Here is a 27,983-nt window from a genome sequence, read left to right as displayed (position 1 = left end):
CTGCCGCGCATGCGCAGACCCACGGACCGGCCGGCGGAGTCCTTCGGCCGTGGCTGGCGCGGCGCCAAAGGCCTTCCACACCGGCTGGCAGGCACAAACCATTGCGGTGCAGGCCTAGCCCCTGAATGAGCGGATGATTCCGCACCTTTGGGGAGGCCCGATGCCGGAGTGGTTCCCGCCACTCCACTGCGCCGTTTCTGCCCGCCTCGCCGATTCTCGGAGAATCCCGCCCATTGTGTGTGTGTCAGTGTGTGTGTGTGTCAGTGTATGTGTGTGTCAGTGTATGTGTGTCAGTGTGTGTGTCAATGTGTGTGCGTGGGTTTCCTCCGGGTGCTCCGGTTTCCTCCCACAGTCCAAAGATGTGTGGGTTAGGTGGATTGGCCATGATCAATTGCCCTTAGTGTCCTAAACATAGACGGGGGTTACTGGTATAGGGTGGATACGTTGGCTTGAGTAGGGTGATCATTGCTCGGCACAACATTGAGGGCTGAAGGGCCTGTTCTGTGCTGTACTGTTCTATGTAATGTGTGTGTGTGTGCTTGTGTGTCTGTGTATGTGTGTGTGTGTTGCACTGTTTCACGCTGCAGGCTGCATTGTCTGGATAAAGAGCTCTGACTGTGAATATGGGGAATTTGTGATCTACCTGATTAACTTCATTGAAATCTCCCATTACTCTGCAGGTTCACATCAACCAGTACCTGGGGCTGGTGAGAGGTCACATCAAGGACTTCAGTGCTAAGTATGTTTCTCTTATTGGCTTGGCTCATATCAAAGAGGGCGAGACCTCGGATAAGCACTTGCCTTGTTTCCTCAGTCCAAGTGTGATTCCTGTGGGAATATCGCTCCAGGGCGGCACGGTGATTAGCACTTCCCCCTCACAGCACCAAGATCCCGGATTCAATTCCAGCCTGGGGTGCCTGTCTGTGTGGAGTTTGCACGTTCTCCCCCTGTCTGCGTGGGTTTCCTCCCACACTCCAATGATGTGCAGGTTAGGGGGGGTTTGGGTTACAGGGATAGGGTGGGGGATGAGGGCCCAGGTAGGAAGCTGTTTTGGAGCTCATTCTGCACTATTGGAATTGTATGATTGTAATATCTGCAAATGGGGTAATAGTGTAAAATCAGAGCTAAACTATAACCTTTTACCCTGGAAATGCACAGATTAAGTGTATGTGAGTGTGAATATATATCGGGTGGTCTAGTTATCTGTCAGAGGGCTGTGAGTGTATGTAAGTGTATAGACAGGAGTGTGTGAAAGAGTGTTTGTGCAGATGTTCCCACAAGGAATTGGCCTGATCCCTTCCACCCCCCTACTAACCCCTGTCAAATACCCCCTCCACAGCCCCCCCCCCCCCCCCCCCCCCACCACTGAACACCCCTCTACTGACCCATACCCCAGTGACCTCGCCCCACAGACCCAACCGCACCGGTTGACCCCTCCCCCAATGACATGCTCCCCACCGCCCTCTCTCCTCAACTGACCTGTTATCTACTGACCACTCCTATTGACCCTTCCCCAATGGCCTCCGTCCCACTGACCCGTCCCTCAGTGACCTCGACCCCACTCACCATTCCCCACTCCCTCCTGCCCACTGACCCCTCCCCATGACCCCGACCCCACTCACCATTCCCCACTCCCCCTGCCTACTGACCCCTCCCCATGACCCCGACCCCACTCACCATTCCCCACTCCCACTGACCCCTGCACCCAGTGACCCCGACCCCACTCACCATTCCCCACTCCCACTGACCCCTCCCCCAGTGACCTCGACCCCACTCACCATTCCCCACTCCCACTGACCCCTCCCCCAGTGACCCCGAGCCCCCCCCACCATTCCCCAATCCCCCTGCCCACTGACCCCTCCCCAGTGACCCCGACCCCTCTCACCATTCCCCACTCCCACTGACCCCTCCCCATGACCCCGACCCCACTCCCCCTGCCCACTGACCCCTCCCCATGATCTGGACCCCACTCACCATTCCCCACTCCCACTGACCCCTCCCCCAGTGACCTCGACCCCACTCCCACTGCCCATTGACCCCTCCCCATGACCCCGACCCCTCTCACCATTCCCCACTCCCCCTGCCCACTGACCCCTCCCCATGACCCCGACCCCACTCACCATTCCCCACTCCCCCTGCCCACTGACCCCTCCCCATGACCTGGACCCCACTCACCATTCCCCACTCCCACTGACCCCTCCCCCAGTGACCCCGACCCCACTCACCATTCCCCACTCACCTCTGCCCACTGACCCCTCCCCCAGTGACCTCAACCCCCCCCCACCATTCCCCAATCCCCCTGCCACTGACCCCTCCTCCAGTGACCCCGACCCCTCTCACCATTCCCCACTCGCCCCTGCCCACTAACCTCCCCCCCAGTGACCCCGACCTCTCTCATTCATTCCCCACACATCCCTGTCCACTGACCCCTCCCCAGTGACCTTTACCCTACTCACCATTCCCCACTCCCCCTGCCCACTAACCCCTCCCCCAGCGACCTCAATCCCAGCCGCCCCGCTCACTGACCCCTCCCCCAGTGACCTCGACCCCACTCGTCCCTTTCCACTGACCTTTCCCCCAGTGACTTTTACGCCACTTGTCATTCCCTACTCGCCACTGACCTCTCCGCGAGTGAGCTCGACCCCACAGACCCCCTCCCTCAATGACATGCTCCCTGCCGCCCCCTCTCCCTTACTGACCCTTTGTCCACTGACCTCTCCCTGTTAGCCCCTCCCCCAGTGAGGTTTCCCTCACTGATTCCCTACTGACTGACCGCTTCCCAAATGCCTACTCCCCCCCCACACAGAGCCCCTTCACCGCTGACCCCGCCTCCGCTGACCTTTACCCCCACTGACTGCTCTGCCACTGACCCAGACGTGTGCTCAGCCTATTCAGCCCCCCCCCCCCCCCCCCCCCCCCCCCCCCCCCGCGCTCTCTGGAAATGAACCCCTCGCCACAGGAACAACCTCCGTCTCTCTTCAATCCCTGCGTCTCTTCTCGTTGCAGAGTCCAGGCGAAGCTCCCAGGATCAAAACCTAAAGCCGAATAACCGGAGAAGATCCAGCTCTGGGCCTGGAGCACAGAACAAACTCCTGGATCCAACCATGCAATTCGCATTTATAAATGAAAGTCTTATATCACCCAATCAGAGCACAGGGACTAGACGCGCAGCCCTTTGAAAGGCAACTTGTGCCCATGTTAATTTTGCACCATGTGCCAAGGGCTATCCCCTTCCAGTGACGTTATCCTTGAATCCGGGACATCCCCCTATACCCACAGTAACTGAGCTGGCCTCTCCATAACATCTATACCTCATGTCACCCTGGGGAGATTGACTAGTGCCGCTTGACAGGAACTAAAGTCAGTATTTAGACTGAGGGCTGAGCAAAGGTATCAGGGTGGGAATTGTAAGGGTGGGTGAGTGGCAGGAGTGGTTGAATGGGGGAGGGGGTTAGAGTGTAGAGTGGGAGCTATAGGATGGAGGTCAGCTATGTCAATATACCAGTAAGTTCACACTTCGGCAACTGCATTGTTCAGCTACGCGTCTTATTGCAGACAGGTAATAGTTGTTGGCTCAACCTCTGAAAGAGTATAAATGAACACAGCTGTAAGGGTTGCTGGGGTGGTAATTATATGGAGTTTGTAACTATGCGCAGTTGGATGTAGAATAAACTTGTTGAAGGTAAAAGACAAGCTGCTGCGTTATTCCTCCGTCACATACTAACAGTTAATATTAGCAAGCTACAGGGTGGGAGTTGTCCGTCCGAACGTCAGAAATAGGAACAGGGGTAGAGTGTGGGCCCCTCGCGCCTGCTCCACCTTTCAGTACGATCATGGCTGATCCTTTACTCCGCTTTCCCACTGGGTCCCTGCGATTTCCCCGAGAGACCTTTAGACATCCGCAACCCTCTAGGGCAGAGAATTGGGTGGGGGGAGGGTGGTTTAGACAGAGGGGGTTTAGAGTACAGGATGGAGCTGTAGGGTGAGGGGGTTAGGGTACAGGGTGGGAATTGTAGGGTGGGCAGAGGGGGTGTTAGGCACAGGGGACTGGGATATGGAGCGGGTTTTGGGTACAGGATGGGAGTTACAGGGTGGGGGGCTCAGGGTACAAGATGGGAGGTATAGGGTAGTGGGTTTTGGCAGCATGGTGGAACAGTGGTTAGCGCTGCTGCCTCACAGCGCCAGCGGTCCGGGTCCAATTCAGGCCTCGGGTGACTGTGTGGAGTTTGCCCCTTCTCCCCGTTTCTGCGTGGGTTTCCTCATGGGTGCTCCGGTTTCCTCCCACATTCCAAAGGTGGATTGGCCATGATAAATTACCCCTTTCGTGTCCAAAGATGTGCAGGTTAGGTGGGGTTACTGGAAAAGAGCGGAGCAGTGGGCCTAGGTGGGGTGCTCTTTTGGAGGGTGGGTACAGACTCAATGGGCCGAAAGGCCTCCTGCAATGTAGGGATTCTATAGATTCTATGGGTACAGGGTGGGAGTTATAGAGTGGTGGGTTTTGAAAGAAGGGGTTTAAGTACGGAGGCATAACCCTCCCACACAAACACTCTGATACATTTTCAACATGGAGTGAACAGAAATAGAATCAAAATTAACATTTCCAGCAAGTGTAAAGTAGGGAAGCCCTGAGAATTATACACAATGCCCGGCTCACCACCCAGAAACGCCTGCAGTGTCTACATTAAAGTCACGTGTTACCACCCTAATTCAATCTGACCTCTATAAAGTTTGCTGACCTTGTCAGAGATTCAACTGTTAGCTTCAGTACCATAGATTAGCGAGGAGTAAACCGACCAAGGCCCCTGCCCCTTGTCCCTATCCAGTGACTCCGAAGGGGGAGGGCTTGAGTGTGTGGGTTAACATCTGATGACAGGCTAAATTGTGATTCTCTCATGTTCAATACCTGATCAAAACGTGCTGCCAAAGTCACACTTGAGAAAAGGTCACGAAGGTAGTGCCACCCAACGTTCATGAGCGCACAAGTTACCCAGCTCTGAGGGGGAAGTGGGGTTAAGGTTTGGGCAAAAGGACGGCATGGAGGCGCAGCGATTAGCACTGCTGCCTCACGTGCCTGAGGACCCGGGTTCAATCTCGGCCCCGGGTCACTGGCCGTGTGGAGTTTGCACATTCTCCCCATGTCTGCGTGGGTCTCAGCCCCACAACCCAAAGGTATGTTGAGTAGGTGGATTGGCCACACTAAATTTCCCCTTAATTGGACAAAAAAAAGAATTGGGTACTCTAAATTTTAAAAAATAATAATTTTTTTTAATTTAAAAAGGTTAGGGCAAAAAATAGGTTTGAAAATGTGCTCTCATTGTAAGAAACAAAATATAGAATATATAAAATTGCTAATCTGCATACAATTCCTGTTAACTTTCTATTGTAAATTTCTGTGGCCATGTTTATAAGGTTATGAAAACATGTCACACTGCAATTACAGCCTGCCACCAGTGGATGTGCTGCAGCTCTGGCGGGAAGGTGAGATTATAGTGGGGGGTGAAATTCAACTTTGGGCAGGAGCACAAAGCAGACAATGGTGGGTGGATTGCCCGTTATACACCCTGCCACCGCAATGGAATAGTCAGCCAGGTGTATGACAGGCGCCCGCCAATCACGACAGTCTGTGTCACACTGCCACCTAAAGTTGAAAGTCACGCCCAGCGTGACAGGTTTACATGGGAAATATCTATTGTAAGTGAGGACGCAGAAACTTCTAACAGGGATACAAAAGTTAGAAAAGAATGTCTGATTGGAAAAGCAGCAATGAATTACACCGGCATGCCCTTGCAAATACACGTAAATCCAGGGAAGATAAATTAATATAATATATTCTCTAATTTACATGTACCTCCTTCAGTTTAGTATATTTGCGCTCACTTGTAATGCTGTTCAGTCTGCGTGACTCCCCGAACTTCTGGAGATCTATCATTTTATTTCTACATCTTGCTCATCACCCTGACCTCTCTCTCCTCGGTCTGCTGCAGTGCACGTAACAACCACTGGGGGGCGGAATACTTCGCCCCTCCCATTGGCGGGATCATCTGGCGGGGCGGGGGGGTCTGGAGAATTCTTCGTTTCAAGGTCTCACGGGCATCTTTTCTTTGTTTCTTTTGTCCCATTCCCATTGGCAGGCGGAACTATCTTCTGCCCTGTGCCCTATTAGAGGCCATCTCTTTCTCCACAAAAGGTCTCCTCTACCCTGGAGAGACTAAATGCAGACGGGGTGACTGCCTTGCGGAACACCTTCACTCAGCCCGCAAGCATGACCCCAAACTGCCTGTCGCTTGCCATTTTAACTCGGCACCTCGCTCTCGTGCCCAATTGCTGCTTTTCCAATCAGACATTCTTTTCTAACTGCCCGTCCTTGGCCTGCTGCAGTGCTTCAATGCAAACTGGAGGAGCAGCACCGTGTCATCTGGTTGTGCACGTTACAGCCCTCACAATCCAGCATTGAGTTCGACAACTGCAGACCGTGTGACCTTTCTCCTCCATCTTTTACCTTTTATTTATACCCCAAACATATTTTTGACCCAATGTGAAAAACCCTCCCTTCCTCTCCCCCACTGGGCCGACTGCAACTTGTTCTTCAGTTTTGACGAGTGGCGGGAAGAGAGAATCCCGCCGCCAGCGAATGGCGCATCCTCGAGGAACACCCGGATGATCCCGCCCATTACCTCGGCTTTTCTCTCCCTTACACAGGCTGCCAGACCTGCTGGGCCTCTCCAGCATCTTCTGTTCCTCCGGCTTCCGCTTTTATTCTCCTTTTCCCCGATCCCTTCTTCCTCGAAAACCCCCACGCCTGTTGACCTCCCCATCACCTCTGATGAGAGGTCGGGCTGCGATCTTTCCAGTCCCGTCCATGGGTGACAATTGTCGGGGGCGGGATGGAAAATTTGACAGAGGCCCGTTGGCTCCGGGCGGGAATTTCGCCCGTCGGGCTGGAAAACCCCCGGCCGCCGTTTCTAGAACTTTCCAACTTCAGTTTTCGGATATCCAGCATCCACGGATATTTTTGCCCTTCGGACACAATGCAAGCATCATTCGGAAGGTTAGAAACACGTCATTGCGGCCAGGGTTTTAGGCCAAGTCTGGAATCTAAAATAGAGAGAATTGAAAATGTCACCACAGGCAGGGATGGGTACAGAATGGGATTGAACTCCCTTGGATCACACTGAGCTAACTACTTCCCAAAGACCAAGCCCTGGTGTTGGGGGGGAGGATGGGGGGGGGGGCACTGACATCAGGCACAGCCACTGTCACTTGCAGTAAATCTCAAGCATGGCCTATTTGCCATGACTTGGTTGCAAATGTGCAAACCTCTTTACCAGATGGCCACGGGTTTGAATCCTCTTCTGCCAACTACAGGGTGTCATGTTGTTGCTCGTGGGGACTTGTTTTGTGCAATATGGCTACTGTTTGGAGTCATGGGGATTTTAATTACAGTGGCCCTTCGGCCCATCCTGTCCGTGCCGGCCATCAAGCACCTATCTACTCTAATCCCATTTTCCTGCACTTGGCCCGTAGCCTTGTGTCGCTGCGGTGTTTCAAGTGCTCATCAAAATACTCCTTAAACATTGTGAGGGTTCCTGCCTCCACACCCTTTCAGGCGAGTTCCAGATTCCCACCACCCCCTGGGTGAAAAGGTTCCCCCTCGATTCCCCTATAAACCTCCTGTCCATTGCCTTAATTCCACATGCCCCCTGGTTACTGACCCCTCTACTAAGGGGAAAAATTCCTCCCTATCCACCCTATCTATGTCCCTGATAATTTTGTACACTTTCTCTGCTCTTAGGGCAGCACGGTAGCATTGTGGATAGCACAATTGCTTCACAGCTTCAGGGTCCCAGGTTCGATTCCGGCTTGGGTCACTGTCTGTGCGGAGTCTGCACATCCTCCCCGTGTGGGCGTGGGTTTCCTCCGGGTGCTCCGGTTTCCTCCCACAGTCCAAAGATGTGCAGGTTAGGTGGATTGGCCATGATAAATTGCCCTTAGTGTCCAAAATTTCCCTTAGTGTTGGGTGGGGTTACTAGGTTATGGGGATAGGGTGGAGGTGTTGACCTTGGGTAGGGTGCTCTTTCCAAGAGCCGGTGCAGACTCGATGGGCCGAATGGCCTCCTTCTGCACTGTCAATTCTATGATAAGGAGAACAACTCCATCCTAACCAGCCTCTGGAAAGTGGCTACACTTTACATGGTACAAGGTAGAATGGGATGTCCTGTGATTATGATAGCCACTGTGACAATACCATTTTTTTTCCTTTTAAAAGACACTTGATTCTGAATCAATTTGTGATCAACAATATCTCATATTGGCTGAGGGGGAGGTTTCTTTAACCCTGATGGTATTGAACCAATGGGAACCTGTGTGGCCCTCTCCCAGGGCATGGATACAGCTCTGCCATGTTAATCTTCAGCACCTTCAGGGGAGGAGGTGGTAAAGGAGGAAGGTGCGTCCATTATTCCAAATTCAGTCAGGGGGAGGTGTCCCTGGCCAGTCAAAGGCCCTGTGCTCTGCTGCTCCATGAATTATTGGAAAATCGGAATTTGTAAAGGAAAGTTGTACCTGCTTCTGAATCAGTGCAATAAATGAGGCTTTCCTCAACAGGCTGCGTGTGTGTGACTTGTACAAACATGGCTGGGCGCTCACTGCCAGCAACACAGGGCACAGGGAAGGGGAGAGTGGGGGGTGGAGAGAGCGGTGGAGGGAGGGAGGGAAGGAAAGAGGGATGGATTGATAGACAGGGGAGGAGAGAAAGGGAGTGAAGGGAAGAGATGAGAGACGGAGAGGATGAGAGAGAGAGGGAATGAGAGAGGATGGGGACGGGATGAGGGAGGGAGGGGATGAGAGAGAGAGGGAATGAGAGAGGATGAGAGGGAGGGGATGAGGGAGGGAGGGGATGTGAGAGACAAAGGGATTAGAGAGCGGAAAGGAATGAGAAAGGAGAGAGGATGGGAAGGAGGGGATGAGAGAGGGAGGGGATGAGAGAGAGAGGGAATGAGAGAGGATGAGAGGGAGGGGATGAGGGAGGGAGGGGATGTGAGAGACAAAGGGATTAGAGAGAGAGGGTATGAGGGAGGATCAGAGGGAGGGAAGGGATGAGAGACCGAGGGGGCGAGAGAGGAAAGGAATGAGAAAGGAGAGAGGATGGGAGGGAGGGGCTGAGAGAGGGTGGGAGAGGGAATGAGGGAGGAGATGAAAGGGAGGGAGTGAGAGTGGGAATGAGAGATGGAAAGAGGGAGGGTATGAGAGAGGGTAGGAATGAGAGGGAAGGGATTCCAGAGGAGAGGAAGAGGAGGCAGGGAATGAGAGGGTGAATGTGAGATAGAGGAAGGGACAGACTGGAAGGTCACTCAGGAAGGGAGGGAGGGGAGGAGAGAGATGGAGAGGAGAGAAATGGAAAGGGGAAGAGAAACCCAACAGAGAGAGAGAGAGAGAGGGAGGGAGGAAGAGAGTGAGAGGGGTGGTACCAGACAGGTAGGTGTTACTGAGCTGGAGCCAGGTTATATGAAGCAGAGCCGGGCGAACAGCGATCAGACGCGGAGTTAGCAGCAGCAACATGGGCAACACTGACTCGAACTTCCCGGAGGACACGGAGCCCACTTCCCCGGGGGACTGGGAGCCCTCTACCCCGGGGAACATCCAGCCCTATATCCCGGGGAACATCCAGCCCTCTCCCCCGGGGGGTGGAGCCGGGAGCCAGGAGAATCCGGTGCATTTCCAGCGGCAGAATTATGAGAGAATCCGGAATCGGTTATACCGGGAACAGAAACTTTTCCGGGATCGGAGATTCCAGGCTGGAGAGGAGGCTCTGGGACCCCTGAATAAACCAGAGATCGAGTGGATCCGAGCAAATGTAAGTCTGGGATCAGAGGGGTCAAATCTGGGATCAGAGGGGTTAAACCTGGGATCAGAGGGGTTAAACCTGGGATCAGAGGGGTCAAATCTGGGATCAGAGGGGTTAAACCTGGGATCAGAGGGGTTAAACCTGGGATCAGAGGGGTTAAACCTGGGATCAGAGGCATCAAACCTGGGATCAGAGGGGTTAAACCTGGGATCAGAGGGGTCAAATCTGGGATCAGAGGGGTTAAACCTGGGATCAGAGGGGTCAAACCTGGGATCAGAGGGGACAAATCTGGGATCAGAGGGGTCAAATCTGGGGTCAGAGGGGTTAAACCTGGGATCAGAGGGGTCAAACCTGGGATCAGAGGGGACAAATCTGGGATCAGAGGGGTCAAATCTGGGGTCAGAGGTGTTAAACCTGGGATCAGAGGGGTTAAACCTGGGATCAGAGGGGTTAAACCTGGGGTCAAATCTGGAGGGGATCTGAATTGTGAAACATTCCAATTGAAAAGTTGTTGTCTGGGAGATCAGGCAACTGTTTGATTCAGAATCTATTATAGCATCAAAGGCGTGTCAGTATTTACAGGGGGTCCCCGGGGAGTATGTCAGTATTTACAGGGGGTCCCCGGGAGTGTGTCAGTATTTACAGGGGTCCCCGGGGAGTGTGTCAGTATTTACAGGGGGTCCCCAGGGAGTGTGTCAGTATTTACAGTGGGTCCCCGGGGAGTGTGTCAGTATTTACAGGGGGTCCCTTGGGAGTGTGTCAGTATTTACAGGGGGTCCCCGGGGAGTGTGTCAGTATTTACAGGGGGTTCCCGGGGAGTGTGTCAGTATTTACAGGGGGTCCCCAGGGAGTATGTCAGTATTTACAGGGGGTCCCCGGGGAGTATGTCAGTATTTACAGGGGGTCCCCGGGGAGTATGTCAGTATTTACAGGGGGTCCCCGGGAGTGTGTCAGTATTTACAGGGGTCCCCGGGGAGTGTGTCAGTATTTACAGGGGGTCCCGGGGTTTGTGTCAGTATTTACAGTGGGTCCCCGGGGAGTGTGTCAGTATTTACAGGGGGTCCCTGGGGAGTGTGTCAGTATTTACAGGGGGTCCCCGGGGAGTGTGTCAGTATTTACAGGGGGTTCCCGGGGAGTGTGTCAGTATTTACAAGGGATGCCCAGAGAGTGTGTCAGTGTTTACAGGGTGTCCCTGGGGAGTGTGTCAGTATTTACAGGGGGTTCCTGGGGAGTGTGTCAGTATTTACAGGGGGTTCCCGGGGAGTGTGTCAGTATTTACAGGGGGTCCCGGGGAGTGTCATTATTTATAGAAGGTTCCCAGGAGTGTGTCAGTATTTACAGGGGGTCCCCAGGAGTGTGTCAGTATTTACAGGGGGTCCCCAGGGATTGTGTCAGTGTTTACAGGGTGTCCCTGGGGAGTATGTCAGTATTTACAGGGGGTTCCCGGGAGTGTGTCAGTATTTACAGGGAGTACCCGGGGAGTGTGTCAGTATTTACAGGGGGTCCCCGGGGAGTGTGTCAGTATTTACAGGGAGTCCCCGGGGAGTGTGCCAGTATTTACAGGGGGTCCCCGGGGAGTGTGTCAGTATTTACAGGGGGTCCCTGGGGGAGTGTGTCAGTATTTACAGGGAGTCCCCGGGGAGTGTGTCAGTATTTACAGGGGGACCAGGGGGAGTGTGTCAGTATTTACAGGGGGTCCCCAGGGAGTGTGTCAGTATTTACAGGGGGTCCCCGGGGAGTGTGTCAGTATTTACAGGGGGTCCCCCGGGAGTGTGTCAGTATTTACAGGGTGACCACGGGGAGTGTGTCATTATTTACAAATGGTCCCCAGGGAGTGTGTCAGTATTTACAGGGGGTCCCCGGGGAGTGTGTCAGTATTTACAGGGGGGTCCCCGGGGAGTGTGTCAGTATTTACAGGGTGTCCCTGGGGAGTGTGTCAGTATTTACAGGGGGTCCCCGGGGAGTGTGTCAGTATTTACAGGGGGTCCCGGGGTTTGTGTCAGTATTTACAGGGTGTCCCGGGGAGTGTGTCAGTATTTACAGGGGGTCCCGGGGTTTGTGTCAGTATTTACAGGGGGTCCCGGGGAGTTTGTCAGTATTTACAGAAAGGTTGAAACGTACAATGTTAAAGTGAGCTTCTCTGTTTCATTTGCAGGAACTCTTTAAAAACCCTCAGTTCTTTGTGGATTCGATCAGCATGACAGATATCCGTCAGGGAGAACTGGGTAAGTGGCACAGGCTGCTGGTGGCCCCCATGTCCACTTCACAGAAATATGTCTCTCAGTGACTCTTATCATTCAATACTGTCCTCACATAGCCAGTCGCCCTGGGAGTGGACCAGCACATTGAAAATAGAGCAATGAGTCTATGAATTGTACCCTGGCTTCCCGTCACCACTTAACAGTTAACTGAGACAAAAGTTAGAATGGCAAACTGCACCCAATAAGGGACACAATTTGTTTAACCCGAAGCTCATTAAGGAACAGCAAAAAGGGAGCTTTACTCTGTATCTAACCCTGTGCTGTACCTGTCCTGGGAGTGTTTGATGGGGACAGTGTAGAGGGAGCTTTGCTCTGTATCTAAACGTGTGCTGTACCTGTCCTGGGAGTGTTTGATGGGGACAGTGTAGAGGGAGCTTTACTCTGTATCTAACCCCGTGCTGTACCTGTCCTGGGACTGTTTGATGGGGACAGTGTAGAGGGAGCTTTACTCTGTATCTAACCCCATGCTGTACCTGTCCTGGGAGTGTTTGATGGGACAGTGTAGAGGGAGCTTTACTCTGTATCTAACCCCGTGCTGTACCTGTCCTGGGAGTGTTTGATGGGGAACAGAGTAGCGGGAGCTTTACTCTGTATCTAACCCCGTGCTGTACCTGTCCTGGGAGTGTTTGATGGGACAGTGTAGAGGGAGCTTTACTCTGTATCTAACCCCGTGCTGTACCTGTCCTGGGAGTGTTTGATGGGGACAGTGTAGAGGGAGCTTTACTCTGTATCTAACCCCGTGCTGTACCTGTCCTGGGACTGTTTGATGGGGACAGTGTAGAGGGAGCGTTACTCTGTATCTAACCCCGTGCTGTACCTGTCCTGGGAGTGTTTGATGGGGACAATGTAGCGGGAGCTTTACTCTGTATCTAACCCCGTGCTGTACCTGTCCTGGGACTGTTTGATGGGGACAGTGTAGAGGGAGCTTTACTCTGTATCTAACCCCATGCTGTACCTGTCCTGGGAGTGTTTGATGGGGAACAGAGTAGCGGGAGCTTTACTCTGTATCTAACCCCGTGCTGTACCTGTCCTGGGAGTGTTTGATGGGACAGTGTAGAGGGAGCTTTACTCTGTATCTAACCCCGTGCTGTACCTGTCCTGGGAGTGTTTGATGGGGAACAGAGTAGCGGGAGCTTTACTCTGTATCTAACCCCGTGCTGTACCTGTCCTGGGAGTGTTTGATGGGACAGTGTAGAGGGAGCTTTACTCTGTATCTAACCCCGTGCTGTACCTGTCCTGGGAGTGTTTGATGGGGACAGTGTAGAGGGAGCTTTACTCTGTATCTAACCCTGTGCTGTAACTGTCCTGGGAGTGTTTGATGGGGACAGTGTAGAGGGAGCTTTACTCTGTATCTAACCCCGTGCTGTACCTGTCCTGGGAGTGTTTGATGGGGACAGTGTAGAGGGAGATTCACTCTGTATCTAACCCCGTGCTGTACCTGTCCTGGGAGTGTTTGATGGGGACAGTGTAGAGGGAGCTTTATCCTGTACCTAACCCCGTGCTGACCCTGTCCTGGGAGTGTTTGATGGGGACAGTGTAGAGGGAGCTTTACTCTGTATCTAACCCCGTGCTGTACCTGTCCTGGGAGTGTTTGATGGGGACAATGTAGAGGGAGCTTTACTCTGTATCTAACTCCGTGCTGTACCTGTCCTGGGAGTGTTTGATGGGGACAGTGTAGAGGGAGCTTTACTCTGTATCTAACCCTGTGCTGTACCTGTCCTGGGAGTTTGATGGGACAGTGTAAAAGGAGCTTTGCTCTGTATCTAACCCCATGCTGTACCTGTCCTGGGAGTTTGATAGGGACAGTGTAGAGGGAGATTTACTCTGTTTCTAACCCCGTGCTGTACCTGTCCTGGTGTTTGATGGGTATAGTGTAGAGGGAGCTTTACTCTGTACCTAATCCTGTGCTGTACCTGTCCTGGGAGTGTATGATGGGGACAGTGTTGAGGGAGATTTACTCTGTACCTAACTCAGTGCAGTACCTGACCTGCGATTGGACACGGTAGCGCACGTGGCTAGCACTGTGGCTTCACAGCACCAGGGTCCCAGGTTTGATTCCCTGCTGGGTCACTGTCTGTGCGGAATCTGCACGTTCTCCCCGTGTCTGCGTGGGTTTCCTCCATGTGCTCCGGTTTCCTCCCACAGTCCAAAGCCGTGCAGGTTAGGTGGATTGGCCATGCTAAATCGCCCCTAGTGTCCAAAAAGGTGAGGAGTGGTTATTAGGGTATGGGGATAGGATGGAAATAAGGGCTTAAATGGGTCAGTGCAGACTCGATGGGCCGAATGGCCTCCTTCTGCACTGTATGTTCTATGTTAATTTACTGGATCACACCAGAATTGTGTCCACTCTTGGGGTCAGAGTTGGTCTGGCTCTCTTGGTATTATTGCTGTCAATGCAGGATTCTGGACGTAGACGATCTCTTGTTTCAGTAGCATGTAAAAAATTTGCGAGTTGAAATTCACCCTTTTGAGTATACTGCTAAGCTCTATTTAAATTTGAAGAAATGCATAATGCGAAAACTGATTTGGAGCTTACCATGTTCGACTTTCACCCAAATGCACATTTATTCTCAGACCAATCAACTGCAAGTGACAGCGTGCCGGGAAGGAGCTCGTTCTGCATTTCTGTAGCACCTTTCACAACATCAGGGCACCTTAATTTGCTTTGCAACCAACACTGGCACCTCCGAATGTTTTTTGGAAAGGAGGTGTAGCTGGTCCCACATGATTTTCTTATGTTGTTGTTTGAGCTCCCCCCTTTACTGGCTGCATCCCTCCACTTGTCTAAACCTTATGAATGTAGAAGAGGTTTAAACTGGTGAGCTGGAAGATCTTTGACAAAGGTCTTAAGCCTTCGGCTCTGTTTTTGGCTCAAGTACAAGTGACCAGGGAGTGTTGGAGGCAGACAGGAGAGAGGAGTAAAGTACAGGATCAAAGTGGGAAGGGAGTTTCACTTTTGGGTCACCCACCCAGAGGAACAAAAGCTTTGAGGCACTAAGATTTCGTCAGTCAACCCACACAAAAACTGTGAAAGGTTCCTTGACTTCCACAAGTGGTACAAAAAGGATAGTTAAAAAAAATATACGTTATTTATTCCCTATCACATATTTGAAATGAAATGAAATGAAAATTGCTAGTCACAAGTAGGCTTCAAATGAAGTTACTGTGAAAAGCCCCTAGTCGACACATTCCGGCGCCTGTTCGGGGAGGCTGGTATGGGAATTGAACCGTGCTGCTGGCCTGCCTTGGTCTGCTTTAAAAGCCAGCGATTTAGTCCAGTGTGCTAAACCAGCCTCTAGTTTTCGTAGTTACATTGCGACTGACAATGTGTATCCACAGCACCAGGGTCCCAGGTTCAATACCCGACTGGGTCACTGTCTGTACGGAGTCTGCACGCTCTCCCCGTGTCTGCGTGGGTTTTCTCCGGGTGCTCCGGTTTCCTCCCACTACTCCCGAAAGACGTGATGTTAGGTCATTTGGGCATTCTGAATTCTCCCTGTGTACCCAAACACCAGAATGTGGCAACTAGGTGATTATCACAGTAACTTCATTGCAGTGGAAGCCTACTTGTGACAATGAAGATCATTATTATTAAATACTGAACCACTTCCAAGTTAAGAGATATATTTGTTTATTGATTCAAGGGATGCTGGCGTAGCTTTCTGTTCTGCTGGGGCTATTCTTCATTTCTCCCTCATTTCGAATTCAAGATACTTTAATTCTTTTTCATGTTCAAGCTGCTTGATCTGTAATTGAATTCTTGCCATTTCCAATGATTCTGACTGTGTCTCAGGCAATTTTGAATTCTCAGCTACCGCCGCAATTACCTCTTTTCGTACTTTGTCAGGCAATGTTAACTGCAATGTTTTTGCCAAATCTAAAGGCCTTTTTTTTGGGAGGCCAGCATTTATTATCATGGCATCCCTATGGATGCCATTCGGTCCATCGAGTCTGCACTGACTCTGAAAGAGCACCCGCTATCAGGTTTAGAAAAATATTTTTATAGCATGTGAAGATTATTTAACCGAATAAATGAATCAGCAATGTGGAAAGGTAACAAAATGTGCTAGAAAAACATTTGGACAGGGTGGAATAGGGATCTGAATACAGTGCTCATCCTGTAAGGAATACTTTCAACTTTCAATAAAAACAAAAAAAAAAAAGCTGACACATGGTACTCCTATCCTGAATCGTCTTTCCCATGTCTCCCCTTCCCCCCTTCCTCCCTCCTCAGCTGACAGCTTAACTTTTCTCGAAGAAGTTGATGAACAGCTGCCATCTCTGAGCAAACCCCTATAACGAACCCCACAAGGCGAATTTAATTTTTTTTGAGTCTGAGAAATGCCCGCCATGTCGCTAACCCACACCCCCGACTTCGGGGGCTCCCAGACCCTCCATCCTAGTAAGATCCGTCTCCGTCCACCAGGGACGCAAAGGCCAGGACGTCGGCCTCTCTCGCCCCCTGGGCTCCCGGGTCTTCTGACACACCGAAGATCACCACCTCTGGACTCGGAACCACTTTAATTTTTAAGACCTCTGATATGACTTCAGCAAACCCCTGCCAGAAACTCCTCAACCTCAGACATGCCCAATACATATGGGCATGGTTAGCAGGACCCCCCGCACAGCGCCCACATCTCAAAGAACCTGCTGATCCGGGGCACAGTCATGTGTGCCCTATGGACCACCTTAAACTGTATCAGGCTGAGCCTGCTGCACAACGCGGATGCATTAACTCTCCTCAGGGCCTCCTCCCATAACCCGGCCTCCAACTCCCCACCCAGCTCTTCTTCACACTTTCTCTTCACCTTCCCTATTGGGGCTCCCTCCCAATCCGTCAGCTCCTTGTAGATCTCTGAGACCTTCCCCTCTCCAGCTCCTGTTCTCGACACCACTTTGTCCTGTAGCTCCTGGGGCAGCAGATGTGGGAAGGTCAAAAGCTGCCTCCGCATAAAATCCCTCACCTGCAGATACTGGAACCCATTCCCCCTGGCAACTCAAACTCCTCCTCCAGCTCCCCCAAGCTAGGGAAACTCTCATCAATAAAGAGATCCCCAAATCTCTCAATCCCTGCCTGCTGCCACCTCTGAAATACTCCGTCCAGCCCCACCCGGAGCAAACCGATGGTTGTCACATATCGGTCCCCACAGCGACCATCCCAAGCCCATGTGCTGCCTCCACTGTCCCCACACCTTCGGGGCTGCCACTACGGGCTTGTGGAGTACCGAGCCGGCAAGAATGGCAGAGGTGCCATTAACAGTGCCCGAGAAATATTTTTACAGCTTGTGAAGATTAAACAACCGATAAAATAAATCAGGTATGTAGAAAGAGAACAAAATGTGTGAGAAAAACATTTGGCCAGGGTGGAGTATTGATCTGAATACAATGCGCGTCCTGTAAGGGATACTTCAGTCAAATGTTATTGGCCAGGGTTTATAAACTCCAAAGTGTATTATGGAGTTCACCTGTCCGATAACTTTTTGTTGAATTTGCCTAGGGTGAGCACAGGAGTATATATATATATAAAAACACCAAGAATTTTATAAATTACAAACATAAAGACACACCTCAGCTACAGTAATCTATGTATAACACTTAAAGAATCCGCCCTTAACTGTTCCAATTCAAAAACAAAATCCCATAAACCAAAAAAAAACCTTTTCAAGGGTGTGGCCCAGCACTCTACATTCTCACTTGAATAAGACTGGCTTTCCCTGAGATTCGGACCCAGTCTCACCAGCAGGTTTAAACCCTTCCGGAAACCAAACTATAACTTTTAAGTTACTAAAGCAGGTAGCTTTAATCAATGTTTAAAATGAAAATAGAGAGAGACAGGCCAATGCACTTACTTTCTCTGTCTGTAGTCCACAGCAGTCAAATCAAAATGAAAGCAAAACCAAAAACCTCGCACTGCCACAGCTCAGCTCCACCCTTAAAATGACATCACTGAAGCCATGTGATAAGACAAAAACCTTTTTTTTCTGTAAATTATGAGCACCCAATTATTTATTTTTCCAATTAAGGGGCAATATAGCATGACCAATCCACCTACCCTGCAAATGTTTGGGTTGTGGGGGTGAAACCCACGCAGACATGGGGAGAATGTGCAAACTCCGCACGGACAGTGATCCAGGGCCGGGATTCAAACCCGGGCCCTCAGCGCCGTAGTCCCAGTTGCGGCACCGTGCTATCTTACAAAAGCCTTTCTAAAATCGACACTCCCATGACACAAATCAGAAACACAATTTGGCATTGGAGGGAATGAGGTGATCGCCATTCCAAGTCTTGTCTTCAGGTTTGACAGGATTGAAAAATAAATATCCCGTAAAGTCTTTAGTTCCTTTGAAAGGAAATTGTAAAAGGTTGAGCATTGATAAAAGACAGTAGAGTCCAAGGAATCCCTACAGTGCAAAAGGATGCCCATCGGGTCTGCATTGACCGTCCGAAAGAGCACTCTACCGAGGCCCATTCCTCCACCCTATCCCCGTAACCCCACCTATTTAGCTCAGTGGGCTACACAGCTGGTTTGTGATGCAGAACAAGGCCTGCAGCGCGGGTTCAATTCCCGTACCAGCACTCCCTTCTCAGAATTGCAAGATCACAACACATTAAAAAAACAAGGAGCCAGAATGTGCACAAACCACACGTCACTTTACCGAGTCAATATGTTTTTTCCTTTAACAGAATTAAAGATAGCCTTCGCCCTCCTCACACATTGCTACACCCTCGCCAGAAGAAAAGGCAATATAAAATCATCAGCATAATCACAAGGGAATAAAGTCAAGGATAATATAATAATATAATATAATAATATAATAATATAAAATCATCAGCATAATCACAAGGGAATAAAGTCAAGGCCAGCATTTATTGCTCATCCCTAGTTACCCTTCAGAAGGTGGTGGTGAGTTGCCTTCTTGAATTGTTGCAGTCCCTGAGGTGTAGGTACTCCCACAAAATGAAATGAAAATCGCTTATTGTCACGAGTAGGCTTCAATGAAGTTACTGTGAAAAGCCCCTAGTCGCCACGTTCGGCGCCTGTCCGGGGAGGCTGGTATGGGAATCGAACCGTGCTGCTGGCCTGCTTGGTCTGCTTTAAAAGCCAGAGATTTAGCCAAGTGAGCTAAACCAGCCCGGTTAGGGAGGGAATTTGCCCCAGCAACAGCGAAGGAACAGCCAATATATTTCCAAGTAGGGGTGGTGAGTGATTTAGAGGTGGTGGGGCTCCCAGGTATCTGTTGCTCAGTGGTCATGGATTTGCAAGGTGCTGTCTAAGGAACCTTGGTGAGTTCCTGCACTGCATCTTGTGGACGGTACACACGACTGCCACAGTTCATCCACTGTTTGTGGAAGGGGCAGTAATCAAGCGGGGCTGCTTTGTCCTGGATGGTGTTGAGCTTCTTGAGTGTTGTTGGAGCTGCGCTCATCCAGGCAAGTGGAGAGTATTCCATCACACTCCTGACTTGTACCTTGTAGATGGTGGACAGGCTTTGGGGGGTCAAGAGGTGAGTTACTCGCCATAGGATTCCTAGCCTCTGACCTGCCCTGGTAACCACAGTATTATTGTGGCTGGTTCAGTTCAGTTTCTGATCAATGGTAACCCCCAGGACATTGATGATGGGAGATTCAGCGATGGTAATGCCATTGAATGTCAAGGGACGGTGGTTAGGTGCTCTCTTGTGGGAGACCATCATTGCCTGACACTTGTGTGACGTGGATAATAAAACCATCTGTGTTGCTTAGAAAGGTCAAAGTCATGGGCAGCACGGTAGCATGGTGGTTAGCATAAATGCTTCACAGCTCCAGGGTCCCAGGTTCGGTTCCCGGCTGGGTCACTGTCTGTGCGGAGTCTGCACGTCCTCCCCGTGTGTGCGTGGGTTTCCTCCGGGTGCTCCGGTTTCCTCCCACAGTCCAAAGATGTGCGGGTTAGGTGGATTGGCCATGCTAAATTGCCCGTAGTGTCCTGAAAAGTAAGGTTGGGGGGGGGGGTGGTTGTTGGGTTACGGGTATAGGGTGGATACGTGGGTTTGAGTAGGGCGATCATGGCTCGGCACAACATCGAGGGCCGAAGGGCCTGTTCTGTGCTGTACTGTTCTATAATTCTGGAATGTGCATTGGGATAAAATAAAGGATTAAGAGACGAGCAGAGCCAGAGCTTGCACAAACACAGCCACTCCCCCCGCTCACATCACATGAAACTGTTGCTCGTTCTGGGTGAGTGTGCTTTACACTCAATTGGCTCTGTTTTATTCCTTAGCTCTAGAGTCGGCAGGTATCTTTATGATACCGCCACGAGGTTCAAGTTCAAATCAATGATTCAATACACCAGTTAGTAAGTTCAAACAAGACACGTTTATTATTACAGTTATTTGCAACTCATGCATATAATACTAAGACTAAACTGTTCCTACCACTACTAGGCCAATACTTATCTGGAATAAGGGAACTGCCGGATCAGGGAACAATGGCCTCTTGCTTTGTCCTGGATCCGCAGGCTTCCAGTTGGTGTGGACTAAAGGGGTCAGGAGTGTCTATTCTCGTAGCGGGCGTTGTATGACACTTACTTGTCGGTGTAGCAATTGGTCAGGCCTCTCCTTCTCACGTTCAAGTTCCTGGAGAGCTGCTGCAAAGGTGTTCTGCTGGGAGGGTCGGCTAAGAGATCGAATTCGTCTTGGGACCTTACTTTTATAGGTCCCAGGGGCTTCGCGCTCTTTTTAGAATGTTTCTATTGCAGCTAATTGTTGTGTCCATTGTGCGCGGAAATCACCGGGAATCGCTCAATTAGTATGCAAACTTGCTAGTTTCTATGCTGTCTGGTTTCTTCACAGACAGAATCCACAGAGAGGTTCTGCAACCTGTTTGCCTCTCTGTCATTGTCCAATTTTCCCTGCATGCGTTTCAATTCTCCATTTTATGTCGGGAAGTGGCCAGCTTCGGTGGCTACAAAACCCTCCCATGCTGCAAATGCTAAACCTTTTTTTATATAAATTTAGAGTCCCCAATTATTTTTTTTTCCAATTGAGGGGCAATTTAGTGAGGCCAATCTACCTAACCTGCACATCTTTGGGTTGTGGGGGTAAAACCCACGCAGACACGGGGAGAATGTGCAAACTCGACACGGACAGTGACCCAGGGCCGGGATTCGAACCCGGGTCCTCAGCGCCGTGAGGCACCAATGCGTTTTTAAAATAAGTTTAGAGTATCCAATTAATTTTTTCCAATTAAGGCACAATTTAGAGTGGCCAATCCACCAATCCTGCACATCTTTGGGTTGTGGGGGACGAAACTCACGCAAACAGGGGGAGAATGTGCAAACTCCACATGGATAGTGACCCAGAGCCGGAATTGAACCTGGGACCTCGGCGCGTGAGGCAGCTGTGCGAACCACTGTGACACATGCTACCCTTGAAAATACTAAACCTAGGGGAGCACGGTGGTGCAGTGGGTTAGCACTGTTGTCTCATGGCGCTGAGGTCCCAGGTTCGATCCCAGCTCTGGGTCACTGTCCGTGTGAAGTTTGCACATTCTCCCCGTGTTTGCATGGGTTTCGCCCCCACAACCCAAAGATGTGCAGGGTAGGTGGATTGGCCACGCTAAATTGCACCTTAATTGGAAAAAATGAATTGGGTACTCTAAATTTATTTTTAAAAAAGAAAATGCTAAACCTGAGGTTTAAATTGACGAAGGTGGGTAATTGGTGCAAGGTACAGGTGTGTCATGATCTAATTGAATCGCAGAACAGGGCTTGAGGGGCTGAATGGCCTCCTATATTCACACAGGCAAATGTGAAGTTTGGCAGCGTCCAACAGACATATTGCTCTGTTTTTTTGTTCAACCAAATATTGACTGACCTGCTGTATGTTTGCTGCTCTCTCTCACACGCTCGCTCTCTATCTATCTCTCTCACTCTCTTTCTCACTCACTATCTCTCTCACTCTCTCTCAATCTCACACTCTCACTCACACTATCTCTCACACACTCTCTCTCTCTCTCTCACACACTCTCTCAGACACACTCTCTCTCTCCCTCTCACACTCACTCTATCTCTCTCTGTCTCACACTCTCTCTCTTTCTCTCACACACACTTTCTCTCTCTCTCTCCTTCACTCAGTCTCACACACTCATTCTCTCTCTCACACATTCTCTCACACTCACTCTCTCTCACACTCTCTCTCTTTCTCTCACACACACTTTCTCTCTCTCTCTCCCTCACTCAGTCTCACACACTCATTCTCTCTCTCACATATTCTCTCTCACACTCACTCTCTCTCACACTCTCACTCTCTCTATCTCTCTGTCTCACACTCTCGCTCTTTCTCTCACACACACACTTTCTCTCTCTCTCTCCCTCACTCAGTCTCACACACTCATTCTCTCTCTCACACATTCTCTCTCTCACACTCACTCTCTCTTACACTCTCTCTCTCTCACACTCTATTTCTCTCACACTCACTCTCTCACACTCACTCTCTCACACTCACTCTCTCACACTCACTCACACACACACACTCTCTCTCACACACACTCACTCTCTCACACACACTCACTCTCTCACATTCACTCACTCTCACACACACTCACTCTCTCACACACACTCACTCTCTCACACACACTCACTCTCACACACACACTCTCTCGCACACACACTCACACACACTCTCTCTCTCACACTCACTCACACACACACTCACTCTCACACACACTCACTCTCTCACACACACTCACTCTCACATTCACTCACTCTCTCACACACTCACTCTCACACACACTCACTGTCTCACACACACTCACTCTCACACACACACACTCTCTCACACACACACTCACACACACTCTCTCTCACACACTCACTCTCTCACACACTCACTCTCTCACACACACTCACTCTCTCACACACACTCACACACTCTCACACACACACTCACTCTCACACACACTCTCACACACACTCTCTCTCACACACACTCTCTCTCACACACACTCACTCTCTCACACACACTCACTCTCACACACACATTCACTCTCACACACACTCACTCTCTCACACTCTCTCCTCAGGTGACTGCTGGTTCCTGGCGGCCATGTCCTCACTGACCCTGGATGAAAATCTTTTTGCATATGTGGTTCCCAGTGACCAGAGTTTCCAGAAGATGTACGCTGGGATCTTCCGCTTTCGGGTACGTATCTGGGATTAATCCCATCAGCAGGAGGCACCAGAGCTACAATTATGTGTCTGTGTTTCTATATGTCCGTGTGTGCGTGTCTGTGTGTGGGCACGTGTGCATGAGAGTGGATCTCCATTTGTACATTTGCATCTCCATATGTGCAAGTGAGCACATATGTTTATGCATGGGTATATTTGCACGAGAGTGTCTCCATATTTGTACATTTGCTTGTGACTGTCTTTATGTGTGCACACCTGATTATATGTATGTTGTAAGTGTGTGTATGACAATGTATGGAAGTTCATCTGTGTTTCTATATATGCATGTGTGTGTGAATGTGTAGGTGTGCAGTGCATGTGTGTGTGCGTGCATGTGAGTGAATTAATGTGTGTCTAAGTGTGTATGTGTGAGTTCATTTGTGTGTGAGTTCATCAAACATAGAACAGTACAGCACAGGACAGCACAGTGCAGCCTACTATGTTGTGCCAAGCATTTATTCTAATCTAAGATCAACTTAACTTTCAATTTACTGCCGTCCATGTGCCTGTCCAAGAGTCGCTTAAACGTCCCTAATGACTCTGACTCCACCACCTCTACTGGCAGTGCATTCCACACACCCACTACTCTCTGTGTAAAGAACCTACCTCTGAAATCTCCCCTATACCTTCCTCCAATCACTTTTAAATTATTTGCCCTTGTGACAGCCATTTCCGCCCTGGGGGAAAGTCTCTGGCTATCCACACCTCTATCAAGTCATCTCTCTGCCTTCTTCGCTCCAGTAAGAAAAGCCCTAGCTCTCTCAACCTTTCTTCATAAGATAAGCCCTCCAGTCCAGGCAGCATCCTGGTAAATCTCCTCTGCACCCTCTCCAAAGCATCCATATCTTACCTATAATGAGGCGACCAGAACTGGACACAATATTCCCAGTGTGGTCTAACCAGGGTTTTATAAAGCTGCAGCAAAACCTTGCGGCTCTTAAACTCAATCCCCCCGTTAATGAAAGCCACACACCACAGGCCTTCTTAACAACCCTATCAACCTGGATGGCAACTTTGAGGGATCTACGTACGTGGACCCCAAGATCCCTCTGTTCCTCCACACTTCCAAGAATCCTGCCTTTAATCCTGTATTCAGCATTCAAATTCGACCTTCCAAAATGAATCACTTCACATTTATCTAGGTTAACTCCATGTGCCACTTCTCAGCCCAGCTCTCCATCATGTCAATGTCCTGTTGTAACCTGCAACAGCTCTCGACACTATCTACAACTCCACCAACCTTTGTGTCATCGGCAAACTTACTAACACACCCTTCCACTTCCTCATCCAAATCCTTTATCAAAATCACAAAGAGTAGAGGTCCCAGAACAGATCCCTGCAGGACACCACTGGTCACCGACCTCCAGGCGGAATACTTTCCATCCACTAGCACTCGCTGTCTTCTTTCGAACCAGCCAATTCTGTATCCAGACAGCCAAATTTTCCTGTATCCCATGCCCCCTAACTTTCTGAATGAGGCTACCATGGGGAACCTTATCAAATGCCTTACTGAAATCCATATACACCACATCCACTGCCCGACCTTCATCAATGTGTCTCGTCACATCCTCAAAGAATTCAATGAGATTTGTGAGGCATGACCTGCCCCTCACAAAGCCATGCTGACTATCTTTAATTAAACAATGTTTTTCTAAATAATCATAAATCCTATCAGAATCCTTTGCAATATTTTGCTCACCACAGACGTAAGACTGATGGGTCTGTAATTCCCAGGGATTTCCCTATTCCCTCTCTTGAACAGTGGAACAATATTCGCTTCCCTCCAATCATCCGGTACTACTCCAATGGAGAGTAAGGACGCAAAGATCATCGCCAATGGCGTAGCAATCTCCTCCCTCGCTTTCCATACTAACCTTGGGTATATCCCGTCTGGCCCAGGGGACTTATCTATCCTGATGCTTTTCAAAATTTCCAGCACATCCTTCTTAATATCAACCTGTTGGAGCCTATTAACCTGGTTCACACTGTTCTCACGAGCAACAAAGACCCTCTCCCCAGTGAACAGTGAAGCAAAATATTCATTTAGGGCCTTCCCTATCTCCTAAGACGCCAGGCACAAGTTCCCTCCACTATCCCAGATCGGCCCTACTCTCACTCTTATTTCTCACATAAGTGTAGAACGCCTTGGGGTCTTCCCTAATCCTTCCCGCCAGGGCTTTTTCATGCCCCCTTCTAGCTCCCCTAAGTTCATTTTTGAGTTCCTTCCTGGCTACCTTGTAACCCTCTAGAGCCGTGCCAGAACCTTGCTTCCTCAACCTTACATAAGCTTCCTTCTTCCTCTTGACTAGAAGCTCCACTTCTCTTGTCATCCAAGGCTCCTTCACCTTACCATTCCTTCCTCGTCTCAGTGGGACAAAAGTACCCAGCGCTCACAGCCAGTGCTCCTGAAACAAGCCCCACATTACTGTTGTGCATTTCCCCGAGAACAATTGTTCCCACTTTATGCTCCTCAGCAACTGTTTAATAGCAGTGTAATTTCCCCTCCCCCAATTAAATACCTTCCCATACTGTCTGTTCCTATCCCTCTCCATGACTATGGTAAAGGTCAAGGAGTTATGGTCACTGTCACCAAAATGCTTTCTCACCGAGACATCTGACACCTGGCCTAGTTCGTTGCCGAGCACCAAGTCCAATATGGCCTCCCCCGATAGTTGGCCTATCTTCATATTGAGTCAGGAATCCTTCCTGTACACGCCTGACAAAATCTGCTCCATCCAAACAATATTCCAGTCAATATTAGGGAAGTTGAAGTAAGTCCTGTTACTTCTGCGCCTTTCCAAGATCTGCTACCCAATCTGTTCCTCTATCTCCCTGCTGCTTTTGGGGGGTCCATAGAAAATGCCCAATAAAGTGACTGCTCCTTTCATGTTTCTGATTTCCACCCATACTGACTCAGGAGACAAACCCACCTCGAGCGTGGGGGATGAGGGTGAGTGTGGGATGAGAGTGGGGATGAGGGTGGGTGTGAGGGTGGGGGATGAGGGTTGGCATGAGGGTGGGGGAAGCGGGTGAGGGTCAGGTCTGAGGGTGTGGGTGAGGGTGACAGTGGAGTGAGGGTGAGGATAAAGATGGGGATGAGGGTGGTGATGAGGGTGAGGATGGGGGTGAGGGCGAGGGTGGGGGTGAGGGAGAGGGTGGGGGTGAGGGACGGGGTGGAGGTAAGGTGGGGGTGAGGTTGAGGGTGGGAGTGAGGGTGGGGGTGGAGGTGAGGTTGAGGGTGGGTGTGGGGAATGAGTGTAGGGGTAAGGGCGAGGTTGAGGGTGGGGGTGAGGGTTAGGGTGGAGGTGAGAGTGGGGGTGAGGGTGAGGATGGGGGTGAGGGTGGGGGTGGAGGTGAGGTTGAGTGTGGGGAGTGAGTGTAGGGGTAAGGCTGAGGTTGAGGGTGGGGGTGAGGGTGGAGGTGAGGGTTAGGGTGGAGGTGAGGGTGGGGGTGAGGATGGGGTGAGGGTGAGGATGGGGGTGAGGGTGAGGGTGGTGGTGAGGGTGGGGCTGAAGGATGAGGGTGGAGGTGCAGGTGGGGGGTGAGGGTGTGGGTGGGGGTGAGGGTGAGGGTAAGGGTGGGGGTGGAGGTGCGGGTGGGGGGATGCACACTTGTTCGGAATGATTGTGTTGCTATAACTACACTGGACTTTCTCTTCTTCCCGGCTTACTCCCAGTTCTGGCAGTATGGCAAATGGGTGGAGGTTGTCGTCGATGATAAACTCCCAACCAAGAACCAGAGGCTGGTCTTCACAACTTCGTCCTCACGGAATGAGCTCTGGAGTGCTCTCCTGGAGAAGGCCTACGCCAAGTAGGAATCAAATTTCCTTCCATTTCAGGCTGCCTTTGCTGTCGTTTCACAAAAGAATGCTCTTAAATATGTTCCAAAACCTTTGAGGCAGATTTTATATTCCAGGTCTCAACACTTGGCAAAGCCATTCTCAGATAAACGTATTTCACCCTCTACACTGTCGCCATCAAACGTTCCCAGGACAGGTACAGCACGGGGTTAGAACAGAGTAAAGCTCCCTCTCCACCGTCCCCATCAAACACTCCCAGGACAGGTACAGCACGGGGTTAGATACAGAGTAAAGCTCCCTCTACACTGTCCCCATCAAACACTCCCAGGACAGGTACAGCACGGGGTTAGATACAGAGTAAAGCTCCCTCTACACTGTCCCCATCAAACACTCCCAGGACAGGTACAGCACAGGGTTAAATACAGAGTAAAGCTCCCTCTACAATGTCCCCATCAAACACTCCCAGGACAGGTACAGCACGGAGTTAGATACAGAGTAAAGCTCCCTCTACACTGTCCCCATCAAACACTCCCAGGACAGGTACAGCATGGGGTTAGATACAGAGTAAAGCTCCCTCTACACTGTCCCCATCAAACACTCCCAGGACAGGTACAGCACGGGGTTAGATACAGAGCAAAGCTCCTTCTGCACTGTCCCCATCAAACACTCCCAGGATAGGTACAGCACGGGGTTAGATACAGAGTAAAGCTCCCTCTACACTGTCCCCATCAAACACTCCCAGGACAGGTACAGCACGGGGTTAGATACAGAGTAAAGCTCCCTCTACACTGTCCACATCAGACACTCCCAGGACAGGTACAGCACGGGGTTAGATACAGAGTAAAGCTCCCTCTACACTGTCCCCATCAAACACTC

At 50.5% G+C, this 27,983-nt stretch overlaps 1 protein-coding gene and 1 long non-coding RNA gene across 2 annotated transcripts in view; both read left to right on the top strand.

Moving 5' to 3' along the window:
• Positions 1-569: 569 nt before the first annotated feature.
• On the top strand, positions 570-3,683 carry LOC119957996. Its single transcript, XR_005458954.1, has 2 exons — positions 570-739; positions 3,007-3,683. It is a non-coding gene; the product is annotated as an uncharacterized LOC119957996 (long non-coding RNA).
• A 5,790-nt stretch (positions 3,684-9,473) lies between these two features.
• The window catches only part of capn12 (calpain 12), a 68,923-nt gene continuing 50,413 nt past the window's right edge, over positions 9,474-27,983 (top strand). The window contains exons 1-4 of the mRNA XM_038786113.1: positions 9,474-9,853; positions 12,000-12,069; positions 23,164-23,282; positions 26,985-27,118. Coding sequence (XP_038642041.1) covers positions 9,557-9,853; positions 12,000-12,069; positions 23,164-23,282; positions 26,985-27,118 — 620 coding nt within the window. The 5' untranslated portion in view covers positions 9,474-9,556. The remainder of the gene's footprint in view (positions 9,854-11,999; positions 12,070-23,163; positions 23,283-26,984; positions 27,119-27,983) is intronic.

This window comes from Scyliorhinus canicula, chromosome 27 (genome assembly GCF_902713615.1).
Source record: "Scyliorhinus canicula chromosome 27, sScyCan1.1, whole genome shotgun sequence".
NCBI lineage: Eukaryota > Metazoa > Chordata > Chondrichthyes > Carcharhiniformes > Scyliorhinidae > Scyliorhinus > Scyliorhinus canicula.
The sequence above is the reverse complement of the archived record's forward strand: the minus strand, read 5'-3'. Positions and strand labels throughout refer to the sequence as shown.